The 19,787-nt window shown below is 42.6% G+C and overlaps 1 protein-coding gene across 6 annotated transcripts in view; it reads right to left on the reverse strand.

The window, feature by feature from the left end:
* Window positions 1-19,787, reverse strand: part of SMOC1 (SPARC related modular calcium binding 1) — a 159,816-nt gene that overhangs the window by 31,950 nt on the left and 108,079 nt on the right. For 5 of the 6 annotated variants that reach the window (XM_037832423.1, XM_037832422.1, XM_037832419.1 and 2 more), the window contains exons 6-7: window positions 11,134-11,223; window positions 9,158-9,238 (exon numbers count right to left, since the gene is read on the reverse strand). In XM_037832423.1, coding sequence (XP_037688351.1) covers window positions 9,158-9,238; window positions 11,134-11,223 — 171 coding nt within the window. The remainder of the gene's footprint in view (window positions 1-9,157; window positions 9,239-11,133; window positions 11,224-19,787) is intronic. The other variant, XM_037832421.1, reaches the window with a different exon arrangement.

The following is a 19,787-nucleotide window of genomic DNA, read 5'->3' on the forward strand; positions in this document are numbered from 1 at the left end:
TTGAAGTCCCTGAAGAGATCATGAAAGAAGTTAATGGGAAAAGATGGGGAAAGGGAAGAAAGTAATGTGGAAGAAGGGAGGGAAGTCAAACCATTCCACTAAAGGCTACAAGAGTTAATCCAACCATCCTGGGGCAGAGGAAAGGGAAACTTTCGGCCTTGGGAGCCTGGCCATGCCACGCAAAGAGATAGTATTTTCCCTGAGAAGAAATCACAAAATTTTGTCATACAAAACAAACAAAAAAAAAAGACTTCCATAAATCACAGGTGTAGGAAAGTGCCTGCATATAGTAAAATTAGAAGCAGTGGGATAAGGAAATAGAACAGATTGGATGAAGCCACTCTCTTTTATTAAAAAAAAATAGGTGATTAAAAAAATTTTTTTAACTCTCCAGACGTTAAATGCATTGGTAGCTAGCCTAATACAAAAACCTCAGCAACAGATGTGGCCTCTTTCTCTCAGCCAACTCTGCAAATAAACTTACTACCCTTCCCCCTGCATGGGATATGACTCCCAGGGGTGTAAGTCTCCCTGGCAATATGGGACAGGATTTCCAGGGATGAGCCTGGACCCAGCATTTTGGGATCGAGAATGTCATCTTGACCAAAAGGGGGAAAAGAAATGAAACAAAATAAAGCTTCAGTGACTGAGAGATCTCAAATAGAGTCGAGGGGTCAATCTGGAGGTTATTATTATGCATTTTATCTAGATATTCCTTTTTGGTCTCTAGTGTATTAAAAATGCCAGAAGGAAATACCTGAATCTGTTGAACGGCAATCCAGTAGACTTGATTCTTGATGAAAATTGTATAACTATATAGCTTTTATCATGCGAACATGTGATAGTGAAAACCTGGTGACTGACACTCCCTTTACCAGTGCATGGGCAGATGAGTAATAAAATAATGAAAAAAAATATAAATAATGGAGGGGGGGATAATGGGTATGGGATGGTTTGAGTGTTCTTTTTATTTCTTTCTAAAATTTTTTTACATTTCTTTTTCTTGATTTTGGAGTAATAAAAATGTTTGAGAATTAATTGTGGCAATGAATGCACAACTATATGATGAGACTAGGAGTCACTGATTGTCTACTTTGGGTGGATTATATGCTGTATGAGTATAGCTCAGTAAAATTGCACTTTTTTGAAAAAAAGCTCAGCAAGAGTTCGTATTTCTTACAAAGGCAGAACAGAGTCTCTGGCCAACACTCATCTATAGGAAGATGCTTGTTCGCAAGTTCTAGGGTACTAAACTGGCCAGGTACATCATCTTTCTGAATGCAAAAAGAATTCCTCCACCTAACCAGGTACAATGGAAGAGAGAATCAAAGAGAAGAAGACCAATGAGGCAAACCTGTCAACACTGAACCTGCCAAACACTGACCATAGTGAACACATGACAAAGCCTTAAAAAAAGGACCAAAACCTCCAGGAGGAGAGAAGAAGACAGGAAAAGTCTGCAGGCCTATGTGTCATGTTATTGCAAAACTTCAGCTGCCCAGTGGAACCTTTCCAACGTCAACTGTCTGCAGGCCAAAAAACAAACCTGGCGTCACAGGGTCTGAGTGTGAAAGAAGAATGTTTGGGGTGTAAAAGAAACTGGGATGGCCTTTTAGCCTCTATGAGAGATTGCTGAGAAGAAGAGCTCTCACCCAGAAGGGCTCCAGAGTCCTACTTCAACCTTCCCAGAGATGCAGGCTGAAGTCCTGCTGACCCTAGAATTTTTAATCAAACTCTAAGGAGAAACTGACCCAGGTGTTTGACACAGAGGCTCATAACAGAGCTAGCTGCCCAGACACACGTTATCATTAAAGTCTATCTTACTTCTCAGTAAACCCAATGAGATAACATGTGAAAAGTGCCTAGCAAAAGATATTCCAACAAGAGTAACCATTGTTTTTTGTTTATCATTTATGGTACATTTCCTGTGCCCCAGCTAGATTGGGACACATTGTTAGATCCTCAAAAAAATCCTGGAGGACCCCCAATACCTTTACATTTAAGGAAATCAAGGCTCAGGGAAAGTAAGTGACTCTCAAGTCACCCAACCTCCCAGTGAGAAGCTAGCATTGGAAGCCAGGTCTATTGGTTTGTCTGATACCAAAACCCACAGTTCACTATTACAGGGTTTTCAATTCTGTATCCAGAAGATTCCCCATCCCTCCTGTCTATAAAAGCCAAAGCTCAGGATGCTTCTTTGGCAACCCATCTGTGAGAGCATGCAGCAGAACAGGACATCAAAGCTAGGCAAAGGACAGGTCACATGAGAGAGTAAAGAGCAACGTGAACTGCCTGAAGAGTTGGCAGTGTCATGTGCTGGGCATGTCAGGAAACTTCTCAGAAGGCACAACCCCTCTGTTCTGGTTTGCTAAAGCTGCCTTTTTGCAAAATACCAGAAACGGATTGGCTTTTATAAAGGGGGTTTATTTGGTTACGAAGTTACAGTCTTAAGGCCATAAAGTGTCCAAAGTAAGGTCTCAACAACAGGGTACCTTCACTGGAGAAAGGCCATTGGTGTCTCGAAAATCTCTGTTAGCTTGGAAGGCACTTGGCTGGTGTGTGCTTGCTCCCAGGTTGCGTTTCAAAATGGCGTTCTCCAAAATGTTGCTCTTGGGGCATTTTGTCCTCACTTAGCTGCAGCTCTTCTTCAAATGTCATTCTCTGTTGCTCTCCAAAATGTCACTCACAGCTGTTCTGCATCTGGGCCTGTGTGGCTCTTTTTAAAGTACTTCAGTGATCCAATAAAGACCTACCCTGCATGGGTGGGGCAACACCTCCATGGAAATAATCCAATGAAAAGTCTTGTCCACAGTTGATTGAGTCACATCTCCATGGAAACACTGAACCAGTAGGTTCCAACCCAATCAACACTAATACATCTGCTCCCTCAAGATTGCATCAAAGAATATGACTTTTTCTGGGGGACATAATATATACAAACTGGCACACCCTCTTTCTGCTTGGTCCATGAGAGGCACCAAAAAACCTGAGTAAGACACCCTCATACACACACACACTCATTCAAATGCTTCTGTTACAGTGACATATTCCAGGGGTCCACAACATTTTCTGTAAAGGGTCAGATAGTAAATATTTCAGGCTTTGCAGGCCATACAGTCTCTGTTGCAACTTCTCAACTCTACTGTTGTATTGGGAAAATAGTCATAGACAACATATAAATGAATGGGTGTGGCTGGGTTCCAAAAAATCTTTATTTGCAAAAACAGCCAGCCAGCCAGGTTTGACCAGTGGGCCACAGTCCTTAACACATAACTACATCAAGAAGATTGACAGGCTTTCAGCCAGTATTAACCAGCTGATCATGATGAAGAAAGTCTCAGTTCATTAGGAAACTCCTAAGTATCAATCCTTGATAATTATCCCTGGTCTCTGTTTCTGCCAGGGTAACTTTAGCTCTCCCCTAACAGTCCTGCCCTATACATTAACTTTATAGATATGACTGGAACCAACTAGGGCCAAATAAAGATGGCTAAGTCACTCCGACAAAAAGAAGATGGTTGTAGTTACCTGGAAACCATTTCTCAACATGGTCTTGTCCTCATCCAATTATAAACCATAAATAGGAAATGAGAAGGGAAAGCAGAAGAATTTGAGTAGAAGCAAAGATCATCAACCAACTTGCCATCACCCGTCTACTACATGTCAAGAATCCAGCCCAAGAAGAACCTAAGATGGCAGCTAGGTGAGACAGGGCAAAAAAACACGTCCGTGAAAAATACTAGATAAAAACCAGAAGGTGACCCAGAATACCGGTTTCAGCAATGCACCAGCTGGACAAGGTCTGCTAGAACCACAGGGGCTGTACACTTGGTGAAACCAGGAATCTGCATTCTGAAACTAGTAAGTAAGCCAGCTAAAAGACCTGCAGCCATGCTGCAGTGTGGGGAAGCCAGGGGTTGCCATTTGAAGACAGATTGGCTCTTTTAAAAAAAAAAGGGAAAAACCCAGGAGCGGCTGCAGTTGCGACAGTGGGAACTGCACAGTGAAGCACGGCAGGAGCAGGCTGAGCCAGCCTCTCAGTGTCTGGCATGGAGGATAGACCGCTGCTGATTCCTTCAGGGCCAGGGGAGCAGAGGGGAAAGCCAGAAGGAGAAAGAAACCCCACTGCTTGCAGCTGGCTCCCCAGTGGGCTGGAGATACTCCTACATGGGGCCATGCCCACAGCCCAGAGCCGCGCCAGATGTCCTGGAGCTGGGAAGGAGGAACTGTGCGGGGGGGGGGGGGCGGGCAGGTTGAGATGCCCCATTCAGCCATCTTTGCATCAGGCTGAGAGCGACCCTGCACGGCCCGGCAGCCCGGGGCTTCCCTTGAGGGACAGCACGCACTTGTGACGTAGCACAGCCTTCCCTCAGCAGAAGTTCTGGAAGATCACAGCTGAGAAGGGGGGCCCGCTTGAAAATCCCAGGGATGCTACGTCAATGCCAGTGGTTTGTGGGTCAGCAACAGAGAGGGTCTGGGGCAGAACGGAAATGAAGGCTTAGACTCTTGCAGCGGCCTTGAATCTCCGGGAACACCTGGGGGGTTTGAATATTAAAGTTGCCCTGCCTCCCTAATCACCCAGACACATGCCCCACATTCAGGGCAGACGGCTCCAGCAACACACCCAAACTGAGTTCACCAACTGAACCCCACAAGAATCATTTCCCCACACACCACAAGGACAAAGTTGAGAAGAATTGACTTGAGGGGTATAGGTGACTCGCAGACGCCATCTGCTGGTTAGTTAGAGAAAGTGTACGCCACCAACTTGTATTTCTGAAAAATTAGATTGGTATTTTTTTTTACAACTTGAAAGAACCCTATCAAGCAAAACAAATGCCAAGAGGCCAAAAACAACAGAAAATCTTAATGCATATGATAAAACCAGATGATATGGAGAACCCAGTCCCAAACACCCAAATCAAAATATCAGAAGAGACACAGTACTTGGCACAATTAATCAAAGAACTATAATAGAGGAATGAAAACATGGCAAAGGATATAAACGACATGAAGAGGACCATGGCACAGGATATAAGGGACATAAAGAAGACTCTAGAAGAGCATAAAGAAGAAATTGCAAGAGTAAATAAAAAAATAGAAGATCTTATGGAAATAAAAGAAACTGTTGGCCAAATTAAAAAGACTCTGGATACTCATAATACAAATTAGAGGAAGTTGAACAATAACTCAGTGTCCTAGAAGTCCACAGAACAGAAAATGAAAGAACAAAAGAAAGAATGGAGAAAAAAATTGAAAAAATCGAAATGGATCTCAGGGATACGATAGATAAAATAAAATGTCCAAATTTAAGACTCATTGGTGTCCCAGAAGGGGAAGAGAAGGGTAAAGGTCTAGAAGAAGTATTCAAAGAAATTGTTGGGGAAAACTTCCCCAACCTTCTACACAATATAATACACAAAGCATAAATGCCCAGCAAACTCCAAATAAAATAAATCCAAATAAACCCACTCCGAGGCATATTCTGATCAGGCTGTCAAATACTGAAGAGAAGGAGCAAGTTCTGAAAGCAGCAAGAGAAAAGCAATTCACCACATACAAAAGAAACAACATAAGACTAAGTTGTGACTACTCAGCGGCCACCATGGAGGTGAGAAGGCAGTAGCATGACATATTTAAAATTCTGAGAGAAAAAAATTTCCAACCAAGAATATTTTATCCAGCAAAACTCTCCTTCAAATTTGAAGGAGAGCTTAAATTTTTCACACACAAACAAATGCTGAGAGAGTTTGCCAATAAAAGACCTGCCCTACTTCAGATACTAAAGGGAGCCCTACCGACAGAGAAACAAAGAAAGGAGAAAGAGATGTAGAGAATTTTAACAGACATATATAGAACCTTACATCCCAAATCACCAGGACACTCATTTTTCTCTAGTGATCATGGATATTTCTCCAGAATGGACCATATGCTGGGACATAAAACAAGCCTCAAGAAATTTAAAAAAAAAAAAAAAATTGAATATATTCAAAGCACATTCTCTGACCACAATGGAATGCAAAGAGAAGTCAATAATTTTTGAATTGTAACTCCACTATTTACTTCTTACATGATATAAAATACACAAACTCTAATGACAAATCAGTGGTTTTGAACTCAATGTAAAATATGTAATTTTTGACAAGAACTATATAAAGGTGGGGGAATGGAAGAGTATAGGAACATAGTTTATGTGTTCTATTGAAGTTAAGTTGGTATCAAAGAAAAACAAGATTGTCATGGATTTAAGAGGTTAATTTTAAGCCCCACAGTAAACACAAAGAAATTATCAGAGAATATGACCATAGAGATGAAAAGTAGAGTATGGGTTAAGAGAAATGGGGGAAGGGGCAATGGGGAGTTAAGAAATGAGTGTAGGGTTGCTGTTTGAGGTGAAGGGAAATTTTTAGTAATGGATGGTGGGAAAGTGATAGCATTACAACATTCTAAATGTGATTAATCCCACTAATGGAATGCTAGGGAGGGGGTGGAATGGGAAGTTTAGGCTGTATATATGTTTCCACAATTGAGGGGGGAAAAAAAAAAACAGTCTAAATAGATGACAATTGAATGTCAAGGATGACTCCGGATGGGATCTGAGGATGGAGGACAGGAGGCTCAAAGGGACACAGTTGAGACATACGGAAAAAAAAAAAAAGGAAATATAGAATGTAAGCTTTGTATCAATGTTGAATCTCTTGTACTTCTTAGCTGCATTCAATGGGATTGCATAAAAGAATGTTCTTGTTCATGGGAATTGTATATGTAAATTATAGTGTTTGTTCAAGGATGTGTGCAGCTAGCTCTCATATGTTCAGAAGACAGAGCAATAGATGATGGATGATAGGGAGGGAGGGAGGGAAAGAAATAGCGGTGTGACACCATGTTAAATTTGGTGGATTGGGGTATCAGGGGAGGGGGGTCATGGTATGCTGGAGTTCTGTGTATGGGGTTTGTATTGTTTTTGCAACTGTTCCTATAGCTCTGAATTTATTTCAAAATAAAATAAAATAATAAATAAAATAAAATATAAAATAAAATAAAATAAAATAACATAAAATAAAATAAAGAATACAGCCCAAGAAGACAGGCATTTTATTCCCAAGGATCACTAGATTTCTCCAGTCCCACCACCTATTCACTGTGTGACCCAGAACCAGTTACTTGTTCACTCTCTAAGCCCCCCTTCCATCATCTGTAAGATAGGGACACTAATAATACTTATCTCATAGAGTTATGGTGAAGCTCAAATGAGATAGCACATAAAGTTCTGCAGACCCTGACACAGACCAGCTATTATTATGCTGATGATCCTAATTTGCCTTCTGATGATCATCATCATGATGAGGACTCTCCTCCTCCATCCTTTCCCAAAGCAAACAACCATTTGAACTAGATCCTATAACAGAAACACAGAAGGCAATAAAGTCATTGCCCTTACAGAGCTTACAATCTGGGTGGAGAAATTAGGCACTGGTATACCAAAAAGAAATTGAAGGATGCAATTTTTAAGCGCCAAAGGAATGCCCCAGGCAAAAGGTGCTGTAGAATTTGAGAGCTCACCCTCACACCTACCACTTGGTCACAGAATGACAATTAATCCTCTCACTGGGGCCCTACAGTCTTTCCAGGGATTCAGAGAGTGGGGAGACCACTTCCAGATGTCACTTCCAGCATGGGTGCTAGAAGCACCAAACCCACTTCTCTGACTTATCATGTTTGCCTAACTGTGATGAGGAAGTAGAAGAGGAGAAGAAGCCTGACTAATAGATGCTTGAGCCTAGGGGGACAATCATAAATTCTTCCCTAATTGAAGAATTTTCACTATAAGCAATATTAAAATTCCTACTCCTTCTACCAATAATGCTGGCAATAATAGATACATGTACTTATAACTTATCACACACTTACTATATATCACTTAGCCATGCACTGGTTAAGTGCCACAAGACATTAACTCGGTTAACCTTTAACCACAGTCCTTTTGAGGGAGAGACCATGATACCATCATATGGATGAGAACTGAGGCTGGCGAGGGAGGTGATTTGACTTGATTGGGGTCACTTGCTAACTGTTGGAGCCAGAACGTGAACCCCGATTTCTTTGATTTCAAAGCCTGAGCTTTGAGCACTGCACTGATCTGTCAGAGGCTCCCACACAAGGTCTTCCTCCCACCCCGCTATCTAGTATCTCCAGCTTTTATCAAACAGGGAATCAGAAGAGATGGTGAGGTACTGACCAGCCCAAGTCACAAAGAACATCAACAGAAGCTGGATGGATTCACTGTTTAGTCTAAAGAACTCCATGCACTCTAGCCCCCTTACTGTGCCACCCTTAAGACCAAACTGGCATACAGAGAATCCTAAAGGGGGCCAACTGAAGTATATTCATTAATTAACAGTCATGCAAAACCCTGCCTGCTGATTTAAATGGATGTCTATTTTGTTTATAGTCCTTGCTAGCTGTAAGGAAAAGATGACATGGCTAAACTCAACAACCAGGCATAAATTACACAGAGTGGCATTTCTCACAATGAAGTTTTAGGCTGAAAGAAGGATGATCCTCTCTGATAGAGATAAAGATTGGGTTTGTTAATTCATTATCCTACTGATTGACATTAACTTAGGTATTCATTGATGATAAACAAACTCTACCAATAAATCCTATAAATCTAATTGCCCTTCAGAAACTTTTCACCTTTCTACAAGAGATTCAGGCAATGCCAAAACCTAACCATCCACAGGATCCCCAAAAGATCAGAACAGAAAAGACATGACTATAATCAGATATTTAGAGCCTTAAAAACACATAGTGTCTAGAGGCTTGACGTCCAACTTCTCTATGCCCAGCCACTCTTTTTCATATTCTTCTGCATGGGTATGTAGAAAGTAAATTAAAATATTAAAACATACAGTCAAAAACTTTTCAGTCCAAAGGATCAACTACTCATGAAAGGTGATCCCTGAGATAATAACTGAAGAAAATTAAACTTGAAAGGGATCAACTCATCCAATCTCCTCATTTTGCAGCAGTGAAAATTGGGGACCAAGGTAGGCAAAGGGGCTTGCCCAAGCCCACATTGTGGTTAGTCATGGAGAACCCATGGGGCAACCACAGATGGATCAGGTATGTATATAATCCAAGGAAGACTATTTACCTGAATTTCTTATACTGGTGTTGTTCAGTTTGGAGTCCTTGATTACCAAATGCTTAATCCACAGAGTGGGAGCTGTGATTTCTGAAATGAAAAGGAGAGAGAAAATAAAGTTTGACTTGGGGTGTAATCAGAATTTTTAATAGGCTTTTTTGAAGCCCAGAGCATCTATGTCCTGAGGTGTGAGCTTTCCTCATTCCATATCCACCTCGTTCTGGTGCCCGCTCCCTTCCTCATCACATAAGCTCCTCTCCCATCGGGGCATGGGAGCCAACCAGGACCTCCTATGCCGGGAGGCAGGATGGTCAGAGTCCAGAGGCGCTGAGCTGCTCCATCCAGGAATAAAAATATTATCCCAGGAGCTGAGGAACATGGGCCAAGCCAAGTCCATCTCAGCTGCTTCCCTGGGAGATTTAAAGGGGATAAATCAACAAACGAGAGCCAAACAAACCACAGAGACCATTTTAGAGGAAACAGCTGAGCCACAACAGATTTCAGCTTACTGAGACTGGGCTCCAGAAGGGAAAGAAAGGAATGGGTCTAATCTGTTCTTCAATTCCCTTTCTAATGGTCTCTCATTAACAAAGCCTGCAGCTCTCCAGGGCTTGGTTCACCCAATGGACAGAGTGTGTGGGAATCCTGGATTACCTTGAACATGCTGCAGCATGATCAAGATCTTCAGTGGGGGTGTTGGGGAGGTCTCCCAAACCGGCAAGGTTTCCATTCCCAACTCACCCCTCCTTCCTCAAACTTGTGAGAGATCCAGAACCCTGGGGGGAACTTTTGGGATTACTTCTAGTCACGAACACACATATGTTCCACTACGTGAACCACATTTAAATCCTTCTCCCAGAGCTGAGCCCATGTTAGGGCTATCCCTAGCCACAGTGCCAACCAGCAACAGGATCCCTTTTAATATTCCTCTGTCTCACTGTCCTGTTTCATGATCCAGGCCTGGATACACTCAGCCCAGAGCTGCTACAAGTTTACTGCCTATTGTACTGAGAGACGAACATCCTTGTCAGACTTTCTAGAAACTACACTCTGCCAACATTTCTTCTCCTCCTCAGGAACCTGGAGCACTCGGCAAAGTACACTGGGGAATGAAAGCCCTGAGTAGCTGATAGCTAGAATCAAGGCCAGCCTTCTGCACCCCATACCCTCCTGTCCACTCCCCACACCGGGACATCCAGTCTCCATTTTTCCACCTGACCACTTTACTTCTCTTGACCTGGAATTTCAACTCTCCTAAATGTCATGACTCAACTGTCAAGGTCCCTATAATCTAGCCAAACCAGTCCCACTAACTAATCTCTTTCCTCGCTACTTCCCAACTGTACAATGTGCCCACCACATTCCTTCCTTCCATCATGCTAGCCTCTCTGCGTAGAAAGCCCTGATTCCATCCCTCCAGGTTCAAGATCCAACTCAAGTCCCATTTCTCCACAGTCTTTTCCCAGACCATTCCTATTGCTTTCTTCCATAAGTACCTATAACAATAAATATTGAGACCATATATTTTAACATAAAAAGCTCACTAACAGTTGCAACTGTCTCAAGAGCAAAGGTTTACATTTCTTGTCCTTCTCTTGTGTCCCCTAGCACAATGCTAGTCACAGAGCTGGCACTTTAAGTGCTGGTTAATTTACTGAAGGGACACTGCCAGCCTGAATTTCTTTCACAGCCATGACTCCTTGGTCTTGGCAGCTCGAGGGGTCTGTCCATGCTGTGTTATTGTTGGACATCAGCAGACAGGCAGGAAGCCGGAGAGAACAGAGGGCCCTTCCAGAAGTGGAGAGTACCAGTTCCTTGGACGATTTGCATTTTTTAAAAGGTTAAAACAATCCTGCTTCAATTGGGAAAAATTGAAATTAAAAAAGAAAAAACAAGAAAGCTTAAATAAACATCCAAAGGAAATAACTCCACCAAATCTGAAAACGGGTGGGAGAATGAGAGTCGGAAGTAATCCAAGAGCTTACCATCTCCATCGAACACTGGCTGAGTCTCCATCGTGGGTGTCGGCTTAGACCCATCATCTGAATTGAGGGTTAAAAAAAATCGAAAAGAGACTACCATTACTGAGGTAAATACTATCTACTCTCCAGCACTGTTGAATGGTTGGGGTTTGTACATGGCCAGGCCAAGTTCCAGTGAAGAGACCAAAGAGAAAGGAAAGAAAGAAGAAAAGAGCAAGATGGAAAAGAAAGCCACAAAGAGACACCAACGGCAACAAATCCAGGTGTGAGCCCACCATCCCAAGGGAGGGACAAAAAAGGAGCTGTGGTTTCATGGCTGGTATCCGAGTATACCAGCATGACTCTGCAGCCCCACTCCTGCCCACAGGAAAGTTAGATGCAGCTGTCTTCCCCAACAGCCTCGAGTTTGGCCAGGCATGTTCGGATAAGGCCAGCACACCTTGTAGCATCTCATTCTGGTGTCCCCAGACCCTTCATGTCCTCCTGTGAAAGGCACCAGCTCAGATCCTTTCCCAGTGGTCCTGATTTAGGAACTTGAGGAGAAGAAACCTGGGTGCGATTCCCTTCCAAACTCCTAGCCATTTCTCCTTCCTTATGCAGAGGAGATGGGAGAGCAGGAAGGACCATTTTCTCTCCAGCATGCTGAACTGGAGGATCAGGAAATCCTTAGAATGCTTTTAACTGTGAAACAGCATGCACTCCAATTCCCAGTTAAGAGGTGGGACAAATAAATGGGAAGGGACATGGGAAACGGCAGAAATCACCATAGATTTGCTTTGAAATCTCTAGCATAGGTGATGGGCCCAATCAGCTCCCAGGAACAAAGTCCTAGTACTTATGTTTCTAGTAGTGTCTGCAGCTCTGCAGAGTGAGAACCTCAACTGGTCAGGAGTTAGTGCAGACTTTGTTTATTTACCTGCCTGGACTCCTGAGTTATTCTCATCAAGGCCCCTACAACCTTAGTTTACAGCAGCATTTCTCAAGCTTTTTCCCCACTGCCCCCTGCCAAAAGCCCTTTTAGGTATTTTCCCCTCATTGCCCACCAAGTGAAATTTTAAGTCCTCAGATACACTGTATATCTGTTTATGTACTGTATGTATATAAGTGCTTTATATGTAAAAGAGTAAGTTTTTTTTCACCCCCTAAGCACCAATTTTTGCCCCCTTGGTGAAAGCTGGAAGCAGTGTCTTCCCCCCACAATGAGAATGCATAGTTTAGAGCTAAGGGAAGGCCAGCATTGTGGTTTCAGACATTTTATGATTACACCATCTCTCTCTTCTCAAGACCCCCTGGAGATCTTTCAGAACTGAAGACCACATTCTCTGAGAATTGATTGTTTCTGGAAAACACAAGTTCTTAGATATAGCCTTTGCGACACCAGTCAGATCATCAAAAATTACAACCCTTACCTTTTGGAGCTCCCAATATCTTTGGCCGACTTCCCCACATCTTACCAGGAAGGGAGAAAATACAGATTCCTGATCCCTTTCTTGCATCAACACCCCACCCTTGGGGTCTTAAGATTGGAGGGCCATGGAGACCCTAGCTCTTGCTGAAGGCTAGGGCCAGAGGCCAGGCAGTGTGTAATACCTGACCCTATTATTACTGTCATGTGCTGACACCAAACCCCAACTCCCTCGGGGGCCAAAGTGACCCTGAACATCTGACAAACAGGCAGAGACAGACTCCTGAGGAACAGCTGAAACGGGAAGCAAGGAGCAACTCTGCTGGATATCTTATTTGCCTCAAACCCAAGTCCAAAACAGGTACCTTCTGATGCCAAATGGTGTTAGTTTGATCTGGAAGTAATTGAGGGAGAATAAACACAGAACAGAGCCACACAATGTCATTTTTTTAAATAACATCACTTCCCCTGACACTATTAACACCTCTTTCCATTGAATTCAGCAAGCCACTGGGTGAAGCTTTTTGGCAGCTGCAGTGCACACTTGGTTGCTCCTGCCGGATGCAGAGTTCACAGTCTAAACAGCCCTGCACAGTTAGTATACCGAGCCCCTCCATACAGGGTGGCTTCATTTTCACAGTCTTACATGCTGACAAAGGGAAAGTGAGAGATTAAGCATTCCCAGAGAGACAATGGTGAGAGCTCAAGTCCAAAATAGCTTAAGCAATAATTAATATTCAATATAGACATTAAAGTCCTTCCATTTTACAAAAGCCTGTCTCTCTCTGTGGCAGGATAATTGAAAACATTCTCTTTATTTCTGCCATTATCCAGATGAGAGTCCAGGCTTGGCCACCTGGTCCAGCATTCAGCAAAGGTCTGTGCTTAAGGAGAACAAGGAGGGCTTCCAGTCTCCTGCAGAAGTTTTACACTGTGCAGATAGTGGACTTCCACAGATTTCCCAGATGCAGGCCCAGAAGCCCATATAGCATGAGGGTAAGGCAGGTAGCAAATCTTCCTGCAGGGAAGGGTCACCAAGGGTGAAGAGATACAGCTGCAATGCCACAAGGGAGGCCCTAGGAGGAAATCTTTATGAAGTGAGAGAAGACAAGGTGCCCTGCTGCCAGTAGAGCCACCTGCGAGATCCAGCATGCCCAAAGGCTGGGCAGCCAAGCCAAAGCCAACAGGACCCTCTGACCATCATCTCCGGGCACCTGGGCACCGTTTATCCCAGCAAATAAGCACACCCTTCTGCGGAATGTAGGTCCAAGGCCTGGGTCCAAGGTCCACACCAGTTCCGCTTCTGGGCAAGCCTTGGAGTAACACCAGGCCCCACAGTGGGCCCTGGGGAGAGACTGAAGTATCCACACTACCCCTGGCCGCCCAGTCTCAAGTGGGATCATACTCCAGATCCCTGCTCTACATCCAATAAGTTGGGCAACTTGAACTCTTCACTTTACTTCTCTGGGCAGCAATATCCTCTTCTGAAAAAACGAGGAATGTCCACCCTATCCAACCTCAGGACACTGTGTGGGTAGAAAAAACTTTAATGGCCTACTAAAGGAGCTATAATACTATGAGTGCTAAGCCATCTTATTTAACTTATTTGTGAAACCGGATTGGCAAAATTAAAATCCTATCAAAGTTTTTAAATTAAAAATAAGTTAACTTTATAACTCATAAGAAGACAACTACATAAAATGGGCAAAATATTTTAATAGACAATTATAAAATGGGCAAAATATTTTAATATACATTTCACCAAAGAAGATATACAAACAGCTAAGTGAATACCTGAAAAGATGTTCAACATCATTAGTTGTTAGAAAAATTCAAATTAAAACCACAATGAGATACCACTTCATACTCAATAGAATGGCTAAAATAAGAAATCTAGATAATACCAAGTGTTGTCAAGGATGTGGAGAAAGTGGGACCCTGATACACTGGTGGGACTATAAAATAGTTTAGCCACTTTGGAAACAGTTTGGCAATTTCATTAAAAAGTTCAACATGAACTGACCATTCAACCCAGAAATTCCACTTCTAGGATGCTACCCAAGAGAAATAAAAACATGTCCACATGAAGACATGTACAGAAATATTCATAGCAATATTATTCATAATAGCCCTTGTGGTGGTTTGAAACTATTTGTGCCACAGAAAAAAACATGTTCTTAAATCTAATCCATTCCTGTGGGTGTGGACCCATTATTAGTAGGATTTTTTGATGAGGGTAATTCAGTTCAGCAGGTGTGGCCCACCAAATCAGGATGGGTCTTAATCCTGTCACTGGAGTCCTTTTTAAGTGGAGTGAAATTCAGACAGAGAAAGAAAGCCCCAGAGGGAGCAGCCAGAAGCTGGACATCAACAGATTCCAGGAAAGAGGGGAGAGAACAGGAGATACCCTATGTGCCATGTGACAAACTACGGTCCAAAGATTGTCAGCAGCGAGTCCCAGACACCAGGCTTTGGGAGAAAGTATCACCTTGACACCTTGATTTGGATTTTCTTTTAGCCTCAAAATTGTAAGCTAATAAATTCCCATTGTTTAACCCAACCCATTTCATGGTATTTGCTTGAACAGCCCAGGAACCTAAAACAGCCCCAAAGTGCAAACAATCCAAACATCAGTCAAACAGTGAACAGACAAGCAAAATGGGGTATATCCATGTCACAGAATACTTTTCATCAGTTAAAAGGAATGAATTTTTAATACATGTGACAACACCGATGAACCTCAAAAACGTTATGCTAAGTGAAAGAAGCCAAATGCCAAAAACTACACATTGTATGATTCCACTTATATGAAATGACTAGAAAAGGTAAACCTATAGAAACAGAAAATAAATGTCAGTAGTTGCCTGAGGTGGGCATGGTAGTGGAGATTAACTGTAAATGGCAAAAAAAACAGTTTCTTTTTGGGTGATGGGAATGTTGTAAAACTGGATTCTGGTAATGGTTGCACAACTCTATAAATTTACTAAATTCACTGATTTGTACACTTACATCAGGTGAATTTTATGGTATGTAAATTATATCTCAATAAAGTTGTTAAAATAAAAGGGGGGAGGGGAGTGTCAACGTCATCACAGATAAATCACCAAGCGGCAGCAACTAGATTATTTGAGCCTCCTCAGTGTGGGGGCAAACTCTTTCATACATCTTAAAGAAAAATGTATCTGAATCTCAGTTTACCCATAAGCACATGATGATCTGATGCCTGATGTTTATTCTTGATGGTTCTTTTGAACCTCAAATATACTTTATTTCTCTTTAATACCACAGTGCTCTTCTAGACCAAGGGGAAGAGGAGAGAACACTGGAAAAAAAAAAAAAAAAAAAAGGCTAATTCAAAGATTAACATTTTTGAAGGGAAGAAAAAAATAAAATTTTGAAACATTACAAAGATAAATAAGTAAGGTAAGCCTGAGAGAATTTCTCAAGGATGATGTCAAGCATGACACCAATAGTAGCGTTGTGCACATTCTGCAACACTCAAAATAGTTTCCGGCAGGTGGCTTTCCTCATCTATTCTCACCACCAGCCAGGACGGAGAAAGTCACCAGGTAGCTAAAGAGAGAATCGAGACTCAGTGCAAGCAAGTGATTTCCTCAAGACCCCAGAGGCTGAGCAGCTTTGGAAACTGCCCAAACGCCAAGCCTTGGCGTTTGGTCATCCAAACTTCCCCAACCCCCAGCCTTGCATCATCCTTGCAGGTGCAGCCCAAGAAAGTTGCAGCTCCCCCTCACAAGGGCGCTGGGAGTCTGTACAGACAGTGGGTTTGTGTGACAGCACAATTCCTTGCCCTGCAAGAAGGCCTGGCCCACGCACAGACAGCTGGAAGTCACTTCGACCCCCGATGACACCGTTCAAAGCCTCCTCTGTTTGGCTTTTTGATTCCTGATTGACATTTGCTGGCAAGTGGAGATAAATGCCAAGCTGAGGACAATGTTGATCACTCTGACTATTCTCGGGGAAAGACTTTTCAGAATAACAAACAAAACAAAACAAAAACCAAAAAACATTGGTGTGCTTAAGGGATTGAATAGAGCCCAAGAGATACAGGGACACAGGGCTGGGCCTTTCAAGGGGCTGGCAAGTCCATTGAGGAGTTAATTGTCTGGGTGTACAATGAGTTTATTCTGACCACATACAAAGAGCTTTCTCTTCCAGGTCCTTCAAAAGCAAATGTGTCAAAGGGGCCAGAGTAAGAATCTGTATTAATGGCATCTCTTGGGGTCTCTGAGACTGAAGGGCCTTGGAGAATGAGGAAAAAAGAAACCACCACCCCCATTCTGAGATGTGGAAGATCTCTCAGCGATCCCAAGTCCTCTTCCGTTCTTGAGCTCTTCCCAAATCATGTTCATCACCAGTCACCCCCACTTCTTGTATACTCTTTTAGGCTTCCATTGTCAATCTCTTAAAAAAAAAAAACCTGGAAGTAAACTTCACCCTGGTAGAAGCGCTGGAAGGTTCTTGCCTTTGAAGGAACCTCATTATGCCATGGCCACCAGCCTCCTCAGCATGCAACTCCGGGGCCCAGTGTGGAAGTCAAGATGACTTATGCTGGTCATCATATGTGCGCAAGTCCCTTAGGAGCCCGGCCTGAGTCATACCAGGAAAGCATGGAATGTTGGTTAACCTCAACATTTCCCAGGATACATGTCCTAGGACCAACAAGACCCAGCCATGTACTTTGAGCTATCACACTTCTGGCCTTTGACAGCAGAAGTTATCTGGGCACTTCAGGTCCTCTCCAGAGCAAAAGATCATATTTTTTGCATTCTGTCTACCCACCTGCACACTCCCTCCAAAAAGAAGAGAAAGCAAACTTAAAGCGGTTGTTTTGCAAGCAGTTGCCCAAATCCTCATGCTCTGCATTCTGCTAAATAAAAGCAAAAACCTGGGGCTGGCAAAAAATGTAGACCAGAAATGGAAGAAGAGTAGGAAGCAGCAACAGCCACAGTTTTGAAATGATTACAGATTCACAGGAAGTTGCAAAAATAACAAAGAGAAGTTCCATGTATCCTTCACCCAGTTTTCCCCAAAGCTAATACCTGATTACAATAACATATCAAAACCAGGAAATTGATATTGCTGTAATCCACAGGCCTTATTCAGATTCTACCAGTTTCACAGGCTCTCGTTTGTGTATGTGTGTACATGTGTGTATACGCATATAGCTCGATGCAATTTTATCCCATGGACAGATTCTGTGACCACCACCACAATCAAGAGACAGAACTGCTCCATCACAGAAATATCTCCCTCGTGTTACCCCTTTATAGTCACACCCACCTCCCTCTTCCCCATCTCATCCCTCACACCTGGAAACTACTAATCTGTTCTCCATCTCTATAATTTTATCATTTTGAGAATGTTATATAAGTGGAAATATGCCATATGAGATCATTTAGGATTGGCTTTTTTTCACTCTGCATAATGCCCTCGAGATCCATCCAAGTTGTTGTTCCAAGTATCAACAGTTTGTTCCTCTTTTTTGCTTAGTAATAGTTCATGCTATGGGATCTACCCATTGAAGGACAATTTAGGTTATTTCCATTTTTAGCTATTACAGATAACGCTGCTATGAACATCCTGTACAGGTTTTCATGTGGGCATTTCTCTAGAATAAATACCCAGGAATGCAATTGCTAAATCATATGGAAAGTATGTTTAGTTTTTTAAAGAAACTTCCAAATGATCTTCCATTTACAGTCCCACCAGCAATGTAAGAGAGATCCAGTTTCCTTGCAGCCTTACCAGCATTTGGCATTGTTGCTAATTTTTGCTTTAGCTGTTCTAATGGGTTTGTAGTGATATTTTATCATGGTCTTAATTTGCATTTCCTATGGTTAATAATGTTGAACATCTTTTCATGTGCTTATATGACATCTATATATCTGCTTTGGTGAAATGTCTTTTGCCCATTTTTAAATTGAATTGTTTTCTTACCTTTATGCTTTGAGAGCTCTTTATATAGTCTAAATACAAGTTACATGACACATAGTCTTTAGTTTAGTTTTTTGATTCTAAATATTTTCTCCTGGTTAGTTTTTTTCATTCTCTTAACAGGGCCTTTCACAGAGAAAGTTTTAAATTTTGGTGAAGTCCAATTTATTGATTTTTTACTTTACGGATCATGCTTTTGGAGTCCCAAGACACCAAAACTCCAGTTTCTCCTAGCTCTGGGTCCCAAGGATGTTCTGTGTTTTCTTAAAGTTTTATAGCTGTGTATATTACATTTAAACCCATGATCCATTTTGAATTAATTTTTGTATAAAATGTGAGGTTTAGATCAAGATTCTTTCTCCCCCTGGATGTCCGACTGCTCTACCAGCCTTTGTTGAAAAGGCTATCCTTCCTCTATTGAATTGCTTTTGCACCTCTGACAAAAGTCCATTGGCCACACTGTGTGGGTCTATTTCTTGGATCTCTATTATGTTTCATTCATCTATCAATCTGTCCTGCTGCCAGTACCACACTGCACTGACAACTACAGCTATCGTAAGTCTTAAAAGCAGGTAGAGTAATTCCTCCCACTTTATTTTTCTTCTTAAAAAATGCTTTAGATATTCTAGTTTCATGGCCTTTCCATATAAATTTTAGAAAAAGCAGCCCTCGACTCTCCACAGCTTTCTTTCAGCAGGCACAGACCCTGTGGAGTGGGACCTGAGGGTGACAATTCCTAGGCCCTCAGGGCTGGAGCTAGAAGCGGCCCCGAGGCCTTTCCCCCCACATGCCAATGTCCCTGCCCGTGCCACTTCTGGAACTGGACTCAGACAGGGAACAGTGAACAAAAGAACATAATTTCATTGGCCTGACTAGTGCTGAGATCCCCCTCCTAGACTTCAGTGGCCCCATAAAGGGTACCAGGCAGAGGGTTCAAAAACTTGCCAGCAGGCACTCTCATCCCAGGAAGCCCCTCCCTGTCCTTCCTCACAGGCTCTGGACATGGAAGCTACCAGTCAGGGATGCTCAGAGGGGCCACTGCCTTCCCTCTCTGGCAGAGATGACGACTTCTAAGCATCTAGAAGTCTGCTGCTTCCCTAGGAGACCTTACCTCCACCTGAAGATAACCTCCATAATACAAGGCTGAGAACCATTGGAATGTAAGCTCTGTAAGGCCTGGGTTCCTGTTGTTTTTTTCCATAGCTGGATACTCAGTGACTATAACAAACATGGAACTTAGTAAGTTCTCAATAGTTGTTGAATGAAAGAATAAGAGAATCCAGTATAACATACCAAC

This window comes from Choloepus didactylus, chromosome 4 (assembly GCF_015220235.1).
Source record: "Choloepus didactylus isolate mChoDid1 chromosome 4, mChoDid1.pri, whole genome shotgun sequence".
Classification (NCBI taxonomy): Eukaryota; Metazoa; Chordata; class Mammalia; order Pilosa; family Megalonychidae; genus Choloepus; species Choloepus didactylus.